This window comes from Cucurbita pepo, chromosome 3 (genome assembly GCF_057944985.1).
Source record: "Cucurbita pepo subsp. pepo isolate OVF chromosome 3, ASM5794498v1, whole genome shotgun sequence".
Lineage (NCBI taxonomy): Eukaryota > Viridiplantae > Streptophyta > Magnoliopsida > Cucurbitales > Cucurbitaceae > Cucurbita > Cucurbita pepo.
The window spans coordinates 4,209,045-4,225,000 of NC_141800.1; the positions used below are offsets into that span (position 1 = coordinate 4,209,045).

A 15,956-nucleotide genomic window follows, 5' to 3' on the forward strand; every position below is an offset into this window, starting at 1 on the left:
TATTTATACATTTGTAAGGATGTTCCGTTCTTTTCCCTAATCGACGTGCGATCTCACAATCCACCTTTCTTGGGAGCTCAGCGTCCTCGCTGACACCTTATCCAATGTCTGATTTTAATACTATTTGTAACAGCCTAAACCCAATAGTAATAGATATTATCCATTTCGACTTGCTACGTATCGCCTTCATGGTTTTAAAACGTGACTAGTAGGGAGAGGTTGTCACACCCTTATAAGAAATGTTTTGTTCCACTCTCAAACCGATGTGGGATCTCATAATCCACCCCCTTGGAGGCCCAGTGTCCTTATTGGCACACCGCTCGGTGTCAGGCTCTAATACCATTTGTAACAGTCCAAGTCCAATACTAATAGATATTGTTCGATTCGGCCTATTACGTATCGTCATCCGCCTCACGATACGATAGAGAGAGGTTTCCACACCCTTATAAGAAATGCTTCGTTCCAAAAATAGAAAGAAAGAAAGAAAAAAAACCTAACAAAACTAACATTTGATGCATCAGTTGGCCAACTTGGAAGAAAGAAAGAAAAATTAAAGCCACTATTTCAACCATATTTCTCATTATTTCTCTTCAAATGGGTTTGAATAAAGCACCAACCAAGCCATTCTTGAAGAAGTGGGCAACACTAAAAAGATGCCAAAATTGGCCTATATATAGTTCTTCTCATATTCACCACCAAAAACACACCAAAATTAGGGCATATAGCCATGATATCAATCCATGCCTTTGCTTCAATCTTTGCTATCATCTTCTTTGCAGGAGCAGCAGAAGCAGCATCTCCTTTGGTCACCTATGTGTTTGGAGACTCCTTAACTGAGGTTGGAAACAACAACTTTCTTAACTCCCTCGCACGCTCCGACTATCCTTGGTACGGACTTGATTATAACGGTGGCCAACCAACTGGCCGATTCACTAATGGTCGAACCATCGGAGATATAATATGTACGTATGTATTTCCACAACGTCTGTCTTTATATCTCGATATATTGGTTATATGTATGTATGTATGTATTCTCTCGATTACCTCACGACACTGGTAGTATTAAGTAAGGATCGAGGAGCACAAACCCACTTTAGATTTAAGTTAATTATTTGATTCGAAGATTGATAAATTATCTTTGTAGCTTCCAAGCTAGGAATTCCGTCGCCGCCTCCATACCTATCACTTTCTCAAGATGACGATAGACTCCTCCAAGGTGTTAATTACGCTTCTGGTGGAGCGGGGATTCTCAACGACACTGGACTCTACTTCGTAAGAATGATAATAAACTTTATCCATATCTGAAAGTCTAAAGTACATTAACAAATAAAATAAAACAATATACCAATTTGGTTTGCTTATTAAAATTACAAGTTCTTTTTTCTCAGATCCAAAGATTATCGTTCGATGATCAAATCCAAAACTTCAACAAGACGAAGATGGCGATCAAAAGGAAGATCGGGGATGAAAAAGCTAATATACATTGCAATGAAGCATTGTATTTCATTGGAATTGGTAAAGTATTATAATTAAATTTACCCTAATTCATTAACCAATTTAACATCGTATCAAGACACGAGGTCTGAGTTAAATATTGTTCGACTTCTTACAAATTTTTGAGTGTACGAGTAAAGAGAGTAATAAGATTAAACTTACAGTAAATTATTTGAGAGAAATAGTGTGATGAAATGTTCGAAGATATAATATATTTGGTGTTGTGTGTTTGTAGGTAGCAATGACTATGTGAACAATTTCTTGCAGCCATTTTTGGCCGATGGGCAACAATACACGCACGATGAATTTTTGGACCTCTTACTCTCCACATTGGAACGACAATTTACGGTGAGCTTAAATCTATAATAGATTCATGTCTAATAAGTATCTGAATTTGAAAAATGTTAAATAGATTCATAATTAACGTATTCATCATAGTTAGAAACTCCAGCCTTGTATCAACGTCACGGTCGATATCGTTACTATCATGAATAATCAAACCCTTACCCAGAAATAGAAATTAAAATAAGTAGTGGGATGGAGACAGGGACGGAAAATATTTCCTCATCTCTGTCCCATCTCAGGAACATCTCCACCCGATCTAAAAAGTAGAATTTAATCAAACTTTTGATGATTTGATTGTAGAGGCTTCACCAATTGGGTGCAAGAAAGATGGTGGTGCATGGGCTAGGGCCATTGGGGTGCATCCCTTCACAAAGGGTGAAGTCAAGAAAAGGGCAATGCCTAAAAAGAGTGAACCAATGGGTTCAACACTTCAATTCTAAGCTCCAAACCCTCGCAATAACTCTCAACAAAACCCTCCCGAACGCTCATTTTCTCTTTGCAGATACTTACCCGGTCGTTCTTGACCTCATCACCAATCCTTCGACTTACGGTACGTAATAATTCTGGTCTTTAACGTTCATTTTTATCTTTGAAAAATTATTTAAATAGAAATCTGATCTAAGTAACCATAGGACATAAAAGTTGTAACAGCTCAGACCCTCCACTAGCAAATATTGTCCTCTTTAGCCCGTTATGTATCGTTATGATATCTCATACCGGTTGGGGAGGAGAACGAAACACAGTTTATAAGGGCATGGAATTCTCTCCCTAGCATACGCGTTTTAAAAACCTTAAGGGGAAGCCCGAAAAGGAAAGCTTAAAGAGGACAATATCTGCTAGCGGTGGGCTTGGGCTGTTACGGTCGTCGTCAACCTCACAGTTTTAAAACACAGGAGATGTTTCCACACTCTTATAAGGAATGTTTCGTTCCCCTCTTTAACCGATGTGGAATCTCACAATCCACCCTCTTGGGAGTCAAGTGTTCTTGCTGACACACCATTCAGTGTCGGGCTCTAATACCATTTGTAACAGCTCAAGCCTACCATAACCGAATATTGTCCGTTTTAGCTCGTTACGTATAACCGTTAGTCTCACGATTTTAAAATGTCTTTACAAGATTCTATACTCTTATAAAGAATGCTTTGTTTCTAGATCTCACAAAAGTCTATCGAAACTTTCACATTATGCTACATTAGCTACTACTAGGACCTAATAAATTAACGTTTCATGAAAGTTTAAAGACGAAAAAAATACACGCGACTCGAGTTGTATAACCTAACATTTTTTTTTTTTGTATAAAAAAAAATTTCAGGATTCAAAGTTTCAAATACATCTTGTTGCAATGTGGACACAAGCATTGGAGGGCTTTGTTTGCCAAACTCAAAAGTATGCAAGAACAGAAGTGAGTATGTGTTTTGGGATGCCTTCCATCCCTCTGATGCTGCTAATGCTGTCTTGGCTCATAAACTCTTTTCATCTTTATTCCCTTCTTCTTCTTCCTCTTCTCCGACGCCCTCTCCGACGCCCTCTCCGACGCCCTCCCGTTAAAAATTTATATGAACGTTCACCCATATTTCGATGTTTTGATATACTCAAAACTAAGTTACGATACTAATATGTATATTTTTATTGTTCTATAGTAAGCATATCCACGAAATGTAACACAGTGTAACCTTGTTTATCTATTTACGTCTTTATAATTCACAACGAAAAAAAAAACGAACAAATTTGAACAAATGAATTGAGTTAAAGGCCCATAGCCCAAAGCTAGCCCAAATCAACCCGATATGTTCAAATCTTTTACCTCGTTTTAAAAATTTAGGCCAAATTTTAAAAATTCATTGCCACGCTCAAATGAGAGTTGTTACGAAGGTATGAAATAAGATCTAGAAATACTCCAAATAAATGGATAGTTATTGCATATATTAACGAGTTCTGTTTTTTTTTTTTTTTGTTAGCTCAATTATATGAACTCATATTGTGCGTGTCCGCACTCATCGTCTCTGGGGAAATATCCCTATGCTTATGAACATACAATATGCATGAGGTCGCTCTAAATTTCATCTTATCGTCTCTTCTGACACAACCCTCTAGTCTCATCTCTTTGTTATACTAAGTAACACATGCTCGTTGGATATTTATATTAATATCATTTTCATGCTCTTGACACTCATTATCATATACCATGCTTAATATGGAAAACATCAACATATTAAGACAAACGCCATACAACCATCATACTCATCATATCGCCATAAAGTGCATAAAGCATATCAAGTACGTCATACATCAAAGTGTATATATTACGCACTTCATCATATACTAGTATACGACATTATCATGGGGTTAATTTCCTTGTTTCTTCTGTTATAGTCGTCCAAAAATTATGGGTAGTAATATGCTTCATCTTCCTAATTATTTGTGTGCTAAAAATTTCGATTAAGGATCTTATTTTTTTACCGTTGGTGTTTCTGGTATATAACGTGCTAACAATTTAACATCATCGTGATTTACCCTCATTTTTTCTCTCCTTGTTAAATCTGACTACTGAATTCTTCAAATAACATATTTTTCCATTATCTCGGTAACCTTTTTCTTCACACAAATCAGTGAGAATTAATCTTTTTTTTTTACCATTGTTAACGGGTTACCAATAGGATGAATTTATAATAAATAGTTTTCAAAACAAACCTTTGGTCATGTAAATGACTTATATTCTTGATCAACATTTTCAGTGGTTGCGTCTGAAAAAAATATTATTTTTTAAATAAAAATTAAAATTATTTTAAAATTAAAATTATGTTGAGTTTGAAACCTCAACTATTTAAATGTAACTCAACTCAAATGAGATCAAAATTGTCATTTTCGATTATAAATTAGATTTAAAATTTAAAAACGTCAATATTTTTCACGTTTTCCTCTTTCGTCTGTCTTCCCTAAAATGCAAACTTGCAACGGGATCATTTATGTTATATGTACTTATGTCTTATCTACGTTATAAACTATCCAAAGTAGTAATAATATGAGAATAAAAGTTACCAAATGGAGTATATAGTTCGATGGTAATTACTATATCCTCCTTCCATTTTTCTTTTGAATCTCATATTGAAATTTTGGCTCGTTAGCCTACCCAATTTATGCGGATGTTAGTCTTAAATCATATCATTTACGTGAAACTCTGATAACATTATCATGCACCATCAAACACAATTATTTGATTCTCAGGCATCTTATTCCCAGACATCTTATTATTTGTCGTCTAATTTAAAGTTTTGTGCAATGTCGGAGAATAGGATGTCTGAGAATAGAGTAACTGCATTTGGTGTTGTGGGCCAATGATACCCGTATTTTATCTATAAATAATAATATTTTTGCTGGTTTCTCACCATTAATTCCAACATTTTTGCATAATTAATTTTATGTTAGTTAGTTTATTTTTTATTAAATCAAATTATTTTAATAATTTTAACTCATTAATTTTTTATTCATTTATAAATACAATTTTCAAATATAAAAACTTGGGAGTAAAAATTTATAATGAATAGATAAGAGGCTGATATATAAGGTAATTAATTTTAAATTATCAAAATAATTTTAATTAAAAATTTGTAATTATAAAAAACAAAACACTTCTACCATTTTAGTAGGCTATTTAATTGGACAAATTTAACTTATCTAGTTATTAATTAATTTAATAACATATTAATTAATAGCCTAATATAAACAATTTATTATGTCAATATGGTAAAAATGATTTATGTAAATATAAGCATATTTATTTACAATAATAAAATAATTTAGTATATTAACGTTACTATCCCCTATGGTTAAAAACTATAAATTTAAATTTAAACATATTTATAAACATTAAACAACACAAAAAAGAAGAGATAATAGAAAATAATAAGGGAAGGAATAAGGGATTAAAGAAAAAACCTAAGTAATTGCAGATCTAAAATATTATTTAATCAAATTAATATCATTTAATAAAATAAAAGGAAGACGTAACTTACTACCTCTGCAAATGGCATATCTTCTCCGTTCAAATTAAATCTGCTACCATTTTTTAAAGTTTTTATTATTTATTTATTTATTTATTCGTTATTATTATTATTACTATTTTTTTTTTCAACATAAATGATATGATTTAAGACTAACATCCACAAAAACTAGATTAATTATGACCAACTGAGTAAATTAATAGCAAAAGTAGTAGACGATGACAACAAGTAAGAACGAGAAGAATGGGACCAGAGAGTTATGAGGTTGAGTCCGAAAACTTCAGGACTTCACGGTCACTTAACTCAAATTTTAGAGATCAAAATTATTTTTTGGATTATAAATTAAATTCAAAAGATTAAATATAAAAATAAAAATTTTAAAAATGGGAGGATAGAGAAAAAAAAAAGAATCAAATACCTTTGACTGGGATTATTTTCAAATAACTTATTCTCGACTTTACACTGAATCAAATATTTTATTTTTCTTTTAGGTTTTCAATTTAATTTTTTACTAAAAAAGACGAAACACATGTACTATAAGCCTAAAATTATACACAAACTTTGGTATCATACAAAGAAAGAATATTTGAATGGAATAAAACGCCTGTATAATAAATATATTCGACCATATCGAGTTCTACCTAGCGAGTAATAAATACCAAAACTCCAACTCAAAATCGAAATCAGACCATACAAAAATTTCAAAATTTCTTCCTCAAATCTTCCATTTGTTCTTTTAAGCTTCGTCTCCTTAAGAGAATACAAATTCATGGCTGCTGTTCCATCTCGCATTATGCCGATAGAGGAAAATGTGAAAAATGTTGATGTCAATGATCCAAAGGTTAAAGCGGTAGCAGAGTTTGCACTGAGTAAGTATCCTGAAGAAAAGTTGATCCTTCATCGAGTTGAAGCTGGTCAAACTGTTCAAGCATTTAGGCCCGAGTGGAACTTCTATTACAATCTTATTATCTCCGCCAGACGTTGCCATGAACCATTATTGGTGTTTTGTAGTGCCATTGTAAAACTACGTGTTTCAGATCAATCTTATCACCCCATATCTTTCGTTCGTCTTCCCTAAACTGCATAGCTTGCAACAAGATCATCTATGTTCTATGTATTATGTCTTATCTAAGTTATAAACTATCGAAAGTAGTAATAATATGAGAATAAAAGTTGCCAAAGGGAGCATATAGCTCGATGGTCATTACTATATCCTCCTTCCATTTTTCTTTTGCATCTCATATTAAAATTTACGCTCGTTATCCTACTCAATTTGTGGGGATGTTCGTCTTAAATTGTATCGAAACTTTGATAGAATTATCATGCGCCATTGAACACAATTATTTGATTTTCAGACATCTTAAAATCTCAAACATCTTATTATATAAAATTGTCTAATGTCCAAAAATAGAATGCTTGAGAATAGAGTAATTGTGTTTGATGTTGGAGGCCAATGATATCAATATTTTATATAAATAAATAACATTTGTGCTCGCTCCTCGCCATTAATTCCAACATTATTTTTACATAATTATTTCTATGCTAGTTAATTTATTTTTATTAAATTAAATTATTAAAATAATTTTAAGTAATTAAATTTTTATTCATTTATAAATACAATTTTCATATATAAGGTAATTCATTTTAAATTATCAAAATCATTTTAATAAAATAATTATAAAAAACAAAATTCTTCTACAATTTAATTCGACAAATTTAACTTTATCTTATTATTAGTTAATTTAATAACATATTATTAATAGCTTTTTATAAATAATTTATTATTAGGTTAATATCGTAAAGATTATTTAAGTAAATATAAGCATATTTATTTATAATAATAGAATAATTTAAATTTAAACAATATTATAAAATTTTTTTAAAAAAAGAGATAATAGAAAATAAGAAGGGAAGGAACAACGGATTTAAGAAAAGGGATTTAAAAATACACCGTTCTATTAACAATTATATTCTTGATTTTTAATTTAATCGATTTTGACTATTTATTTTACCATAATTCATATAAAATTATTGACAACCTAACTAATGGTAAGATCTAAAATATGTTTGATTTTCTAAACTTCATATAAAATCCTTCCTATTTAATCTCTAATTCAAAATTAAATAATTGTAACCAAATTAATATCATTTCATAAAATGAGAGCAAGATGTAATAGACCATCTCTTCCAATGACATATCTTCGTCAAACAAATCTGCTTAAACTTTTTGTTTTTTTTAGGAAAGAAGAAATTCTAATATATAAATATGTTGTTATTTAAAAAAAAAAAAAATTACTTATCTGTTGCCAGATTTATTTTTAGAAAAGAGGGGTGAGAGGTTGAAGGAGAGAGAAGAGATTCGTTACCATTTTTAATTTTTATTATTATTTATGTATTTATTTATTATTTTTATTATCATTTATGTATTTATTTATTTATTATTATTATTATTATTACTACTTTCGGGGTTGTAGTTGATCAAATCAACATAAATGATATGATTTAAAACTAACATCCACAAAAAGTGAGTAGGTTAACTGGATTAAATTCGACCAACCGAGCAAATTAATAGTAAAAACTTCAATATGGTAGCAGAAGATGACAACAGGTAAGAACGAGAAGAATAGGACGAGAGAGCTATAAGGTTGAGTCTAAAAACTCAACGACTTAACCTTGCTCAACACAAATTTAAGAGACCAAAATTATTTATTTTAAATTATAAATTATATTTTAAAAATTAACAAAAAAAAAAAAAAAAAAAAAAAAAAAGAAAATTGAATATAAAAAAATAAAATATCAACTTATTCTCTTTGACTGGACTAACTTATTCTGGAAGTTACACTAAATCAAATATTTTATTTGTCTGTAAACAAAGATGAAATAAGCATGTAAAATAAGCCTAAAACTATACACAAACTTTGGTCTCATACAAAGAAAGAATATTTGAATGGAATAAAAAGTCCACGTAATAAATATATTCGACCATATCGAGTTCTATCTAGCGAGTAATAAATATCAAAACTCCAATTCAAAATTGAAACCCTATCATACAAAAATTTAAAAATTTCTTCCTCAAATCTTCCCTTTGGTTCTTTTAAGTTCCATTTTCTCAAGAGAATACATATTCATGGCTGCTGTTCCATCTGACGATATGGTGGGATGGCCACCACCGCTAATAGAAAACGTAAAAAATATTGATGTCAATGATCCAAATATTAAAGCGATAGCAGAGTTTGTAGTGAGTATGAGTCCTGGAGAAAAGTTGATCTTTAATCAAGTTGAAGCTGGTCAAAGAATTAGAACGGGAATGCTCGAGCAGAACTTCTATTACAATCTTATTATCTCCGCCAGACGTTGTCATGAACCATTATTGGTGTTTTGTAGTGCCATTGTGCAACAACATCATCCACATCAATCTTATGACCTCATATCTTTCGTCCGTCTTCCCTAAACTGCATATCTTGCAACGGGATCATCTATGTTCTATGTACTATGTCTTATCTAAGTTATAAACTATCAAAAAAGTAGTAATAATATGAGAATAAAAGTTGCCAAAGGGAGCATATAGCTCGATGGTAATTACTATATCCTCCTTCCATTTTTCTTTTGCATCTCATATTGAAATTTTTGCTCGTTAGCATACTCAATTTGTGCGGATGTTAGCATTAAATCATATCATTTACGTGAAACTCCGATAACATTATTATGCACCATCAAACACAATTATTTGATTCTTATGCATCTTATTCTTGTCTTATATAAAATTTTGTCTAATGTCCAAAAATAGAATGTCTGAGAATAGAGTAATTGTGTTTAGTGTGTGCTAATGATATCAATGTTTTATATAAATAAATAATATTTTTGCTCGCTTCATTAATTCCAACATTTTTACCTAATTAATTATGTGCTAGTTAAATTATCAAAATAATTTCCATTAAAAATTTGTAGTTATAAAAAACAAAACACTTCTACAATTTTATTAGGCTATTTAATTCGACCAATTTAACTTATCTTATTATTAATTAATTTAATTATATATTAATTAATAGCTTAATATAAATAATTTATTGTGTTAATATCGTAAAAATGATTTAAGTAAATATAATCATATTTATTTATAATAATAGAATAATTTAGTATATTAACTTTATCCTATGGTTAAAAACTATAAATTTAAATTTAAACCTATTTATAAAAATTAAATTAAAAAAAAAGAGATAATAGAAAATAATAAGGAAAGGAATGAGGGATTTAAGAAAATACATGCTTTTACCTGTTTTTGTTAAATAAATAAATTAAAAAAAAAAAAAAAAAAAAAAAAACATTGCCTTGGCATATTTTCTATTAGAGTTAAATTTGCCCCAACTATTCTAATTGGTCCCATTTGTTGTTACGGGTCCCCTTTATTATTAGGTTATGGAGCCTGATTGGTTTATAGCGTCAACGGTTATACATAGTAAAGCTAAATATAGTAAGTTAAACTATATATATATCTCGTCGGGCAGAGCTTTCAACTGTATTCTCTCTTACTGTACATACTTGAAGTCATCAATATAAATCCTTTAGCCAGAGTTCTCCTCGCATTTTCTCTCTCTAGTTTTTGTGTTCATCTGTGCGATCCTAACAACTAGTATCAGAGCTAGGCGAAAGTCACCACAATTTGTGAAGATGGAAAGTTCAAAGATTGGAATTGAAAAGTTCGATGGATCCGATTTCAGTTTCTGAAAGATGCAGATTGAAGATTATCTGTACCAGAAAGATCTTCACGAACCCCTGTAGGGAGTGATGCTGGATACCATGACCACGGAGCAGTGGAAGCTCAAGGATCGAAAAGCCTTAGGGATGATCCGGTTGATGCTATCCAGAAACGTGGCATTTAACATCATCAAGGAGAAGACAATGTCAGAGCTGATGAAGGCGCTGTCGAATATGTACGAAAAACTGTCGGCTATGAACAAGGTGTATTTGATGCGGAGATTGTTCAATCTACAGATGTCTGAAGGTGGATCTGTAGTGGATCATATAAATGAATTCAATATGATCGTAAGTCAACTGAGTTCGGTGGAAATTAATTTCGAAGATGAAATTAAAGCATTGATTTTGATGTCATCTTTACCCAAGTCGTGGGATACTGTTGTTGCTGCAATCAACAGTTTCTGAGGATCTGATAAACTGAAGTTTGATGAAATTCGAGATGTAGTTCTCAGTGAAAGTATTCGCAAACGAGAAATTGGAAATTCATCTGGTAGTGCTCTCAGTACACCAACGGGGAAGAAGTAAACCGAATGGCCCAAACAAAGGGCGATAAAAATCAAAGAACCGAGAAAAATCTCCATATAGACCAAACGTAACGTGTTGGAATTGTGGAGAAAAAGATCACTTTCGGACAGATTGTACAAGACCAAAGAGGAAACAGAATCACAAATCTGGAGATGATGATTCTATAAATTCAGCATAAGACATTGGGGATGCTCTAGTCCTCAGCGTGGACAGTTCGATTGAATCCTGGATTTTGGATTCAAGTGCATCTTTTCATTCGTCTCCAAATAAAGAGTTGTTCCAGAATTGCAAGTCTAGAAATTTCGAGAAGGTGTATCTTGCCGACAACAAAGATTTGGAAATTAAAGGAAAAGAAGATGTCTGCATAAAAACTCCAGCAGGAAATCAGTGGACATTAAACGATGTAAGATATATTTCTGGTCTAAAAAAGAACTTGATCTCTATTGGTCAGTTGGACAGTACAGGTTATGCAACAAAGTTAGGGAAGAGTTCTTGGAAGATTATGAAGGGTGCTACGGTGGTAGCACGTGGCTCAAAATATGGAATCTTATACACCACTGCAGGGTGTATGAACATAGCTGCTGTTGCTGAGAGTGCTTCAAATTCAAGTCTATGACACAATAGACTTCGACATATGAACGTGAAAGGAATGAAGACGCTAGCCGCAAAAGGAGTTTTAGAAGGTCTGAAATCTGTTGATGTGGGTCGTTGTGAGAACTACGTTATGACCAAGCAGAAACGAGTTAGCTTCACAAGGACCGCCAAAGAATGGAAGAAAGTGCGGTTGGAAATGGAACCATATGTGGAGCAAGGTTCGACGAAGCAAGTGGGAGTTCAACTTGAGTTGCAGGAAAACTCACCTAGTGATGTTGTAGCAGATACTCATGAAACTCCTGAGACTACTGCTGAGGAACCAGATGTGGAGCATAGTTCCAAGACAACGAAGCAAGTGGGAGTTGAGCTTGAGTTGCAGGAAAACTCATTTAGTGATGTTGTAGCAGATACTCATGAAACTCCTGAGACTACTGTTGAGGAACCAGATGTGGAGCAAGGTTCCAAGATGTTAAGGATAGTTGACCGTTCATTATAAGACAAATATCTAGATATTTGCCTTACATTACGGGTTACCATATTTGCCCTTTTATTCATTTATTGTATTCATTTATTATTATTTCCTTTTATTGCTATTTCCATATTATTTGTAATTTACCATATTTCTGTATTCTGTAAATGATTATAAATAAGAGAACTCTCACCACCATTTAGGTGTGGTGGATTCAGCAAACATTCACATGGTATTAGAGCCCTTTCGGTTTAACAACCCTGATCCTTTCTTCTCTATGGCTTCCGAATCTTCTTATCATCTTCTTCCTTTCAATACTCTAATTCATATGATCACCATCAAACTTTCTTTCTCCAATTATCTTCTTTGGGAAAGCCAACTTCTCCCTCTCCTTGAGAGTCAAGACATGCTGGGCTATGCCGATGGAACTATGGTTCCACCACCTCGCTTTGAACCAGAAACCTCATCAACACTCAACCCCGAATATTTGGCTTGGAGAGCAGCCGATCAACGACTTCTCTGTCTCCTGCTCTCCTCTCTCACTGATGTTTGGCTTTCGTTGGAAACTACGTTCAGTCATCAGTCGAAAGCTCGTGAACTGAGACTCAAGGATGACTTGCAGTTGATGAAACGTGGCACCAAACCTGTTGCTGAGTATGCCCGTGCCTTCAAAAAAATTTGTCACCAACTTCATGCCATTGGCAGACCTGTCGAGGACATTGATAAAGTGCACTGGTTCCTTTATGGACTCGGCACCGAATTTTCAGCTTTTTCTACTGCTCAGATGGCTCTCACCCCTATCCCCTGTTTTGCAGATTTAGTCTCTAAAGCTGAAAGTTTTGAGTTGTTCCAGCGCTCCCTTGAGTCCTCTGACTCCACTCCTACAGCATTCACAGCCACTAATTGTGGTCGCACCCATGAAAGCCACCCTGCTTCCTTTACCAACCAGCGAGGTCGTTTTTATTCTCACAAAAACAACTCTTCTAATCGAGGACGAACCCACTCAAGTCAGGGTCGTCGACCACCTCACTGTCAAATATGCCGCAAAGAGGGCCATTATGCTGACCACTGCAACCAACGGTATGTTCGACCTGATTCTTCTCATGCTCACCTTGCTGAAGCCTTTAATACGTCATGTTCTATTGCTGGACCCGATGCTGCTGATTGGTTTCTGGACATTGGAGATTCGACCCATATGACTGTCGACCCATCTATTCTGGATCAGTCTAAAAATTACACGGGTAAGGACTCTGTGATCGTAGGAAATGGTGCATCCCTACCCATTACCCACACTGGTATTCTTTCTCCTGTTCAAAATATTCACTTATTGGATGTCTTGGTTGTCCCTCACCTCACTAAAAATCTTCTTTCCATAAGTAAATTAACGTCTGATTTTCCTCTCTCCGTTACATTTACTAATAATCTTATTACTATCCAGAATCGTCAAACAGGAAGGGTGGTGGCAACTGGTAAAAGAGATGGAGGGCTATATGTCTGGAGTGCGACAACTCTGCTTTTATTTCAGCCCTTAGAAACAAATCTTTAGGTGCTTCATATGATTTATGGCATGCTCGTCTGGGCCATGTGAATCATTCTGTTATTTCTTTTTTAAATAGAAAAGGTCATCTTTCTCTTACGTCTTTATTGCCTTCTCCATCATTATATAATACCTGTCAGCTTGCGAAAAGTCATCGATTGCCTTATTCCCACAATGAACGTAGGTCGTCTCATGTGTTAGATCTTATTCATTGTGATCTTTGGGGTCCTTCTCCCATCAAATCAAATTCGGGTTTTCTTTATTATGTTATTTTTATTGATGATTATTCTCGATTCACTTGGTTTTACCCTTTAAAATTTAAATATGATTTTTTTGATATTTTTCTTCAATTTCAAAAATTTGTGGAAAATCAATATTCTTCTCGTATCAAGGTATTTCAAAGCGATGGTGGTACCGAATTTACTAGTACTTGTTTCAAAACTCATTTATGTAATTCTGGCATCCACCACCAACTCTCTTGTCCATATACACCTGCTCAAAATGGTCGTGCTGAGAGAAAACATCGTCATGTGACTGACACTAGCTTGGCCCTTCTCTTTCACTCTCATCTTTCTCCTCGTTTTTGGGTTGACGCCTTCAACACTGCAGCTTATATTATCAACTGGTTGCCTACTCCACTTCTTGGAGGTAAGTCACCCTTTGAACTTCTTTATGACTACACTCCACATTATGACAATTGGTTGTCGTGTTTATCCTTATTTGCGTGATTATATGCCTAACAAGCTTTCTCCCCGCAACATTCCTTGTATTTTTTTGGGTTATAGTCCTGCTCATAAAGGGTTCCGCTGTCTTGATCCTGCCACCACTAAGCTATATATCACCTGCCATGCTCAATTTGATGAAACTCACTTTCCTGCTATCCCTAGCTCCCAAGCCAAACCTCTTTCCTCTATTCCTATTTCAAATTTCTTAGAACCACATCTTCATCATATTGATTCATCCCCCCCTACCACTTCATCACCGCACATTCCTCGATCCAGTTCATCCCCGTGTGATATTTGTTCTGACCTTGTAGATGAGTCTGTGCAGGTTGATACTTCTCTTGCAGGTTCCACTTTGCCACCCTCGACTTCTAATTCGACCTCTATTGAACCTCCTGTTGATTTCTTTTCTTTGGGCACTCATTCTATGATCACACGAGCCAAAGCAGGTATATTCGAGACTCGTCATCCAGCAAATCTTGGTATTTTGGGCTCATCTGGACTTCTTTCTACTCTTCTTGCATCCACTGAGCCAAAAGAATTCAAATCTGCGACTAAGAATCCTGCTTGGGTGGCTGCCATGGATGAAGAAATTCGAGCGTTACAACAAAATGATACTTGGACTTTGGTTCCTCGCCCTGCCAACACCAACATCGTGGGCTCTAAATGGGTGTTTCATATTAAATATTTGCCTGATGGATCCGTCGAGCATTTCAAGGCTCGTCTTGTTGCCAAAGGTTATACTCAGGTTCCTGGTCTTGACTACATTGACACTTTCAGTCCGGTTTTCAAAGCTACCACTGTCCGTGTTGTGCTTTCTATTGCAGTCACAAATAAATGACCTCTTCGACAACTTGATGTCAAGAATGCTTTTCTCAATGGAACTCTTATTGAACGTGTTCATATGGAACAACCTCCTGGGTATATTGATCCTCGATTTCCCACTCATGTTTGTCTATTAAAGAAAGCCCTCTATGGCTTAAAGCAAGCTCCTCGTGCTTGGTTTCAACGTTTTAGCTCATTTCTTCTTACACTTAGGTTTTTTTTTTGCAGCCGCGCTGACACGTCCCTTTTTGTCTTCATCAGCAATCTAACCTTATCTATTTGCTTCTTTATGTTGATGACATTATTGTTACCGGCAACAACTCATCTCTTATTGACAACTTTACTCGCAAGCTTCATTCTGAGTTTGCTACCAAAGATTTGGGTTCTCTCAGTTACTTTCTTGGTCTTGAAGCTTCACCCACTCCTGATGGTCTCTTTATTAGTCAGTTAAAATATGCTCGAGATATTCTTACTCGTGCTCAGTTGCTCGATAGCAAACCAGTTCACACTCCCATGGTTGTTTCTCAACACCTGACTGCTGATGGTTCTCCTTTCTCTGATCCTACTCTCTACAGATCTCTTGTTGGCGCCCTTCAATACTTGACTATTACGCGTCCAGATATTGCCTATGCTGTCAATTCTGTCAGTCAATTCTTGCATGCCCCTACTGCAGATCACTTTCTTGCTGT

General features: G+C 34.2%; 2 protein-coding genes across 2 annotated transcripts; both read left to right on the plus strand.

Moving 5' to 3' along the window:
- The first annotated feature begins 716 nt into the window (after positions 1 to 716).
- LOC111791631 (SGNH hydrolase-type esterase superfamily protein) lies at positions 717 to 3,535 on the plus strand. Its single transcript, XM_023673037.2, has 6 exons — positions 717 to 962; positions 1,145 to 1,272; positions 1,389 to 1,515; positions 1,730 to 1,842; positions 2,140 to 2,389; positions 3,152 to 3,535. Exons 1-6 carry the CDS (start codon positions 728 to 730, stop codon positions 3,385 to 3,387), a joined length of 1,089 nt encoding a protein of 362 aa, XP_023528805.2. The 5' UTR covers positions 717 to 727; the 3' UTR covers positions 3,388 to 3,535.
- Positions 3,536 to 12,589: 9,054 nt separating this feature from the next.
- LOC147793071 (uncharacterized) lies at positions 12,590 to 15,283 on the plus strand. Its single transcript, XM_087122793.1, has 4 exons — positions 12,590 to 13,522; positions 14,113 to 14,368; positions 14,757 to 15,013; positions 15,161 to 15,283. Exons 1-4 carry the CDS (start codon positions 12,590 to 12,592, stop codon positions 15,281 to 15,283), a joined length of 1,569 nt encoding a protein of 522 aa, XP_086978919.1.
- Positions 15,284 to 15,956: the final 673 nt, after the last annotated feature.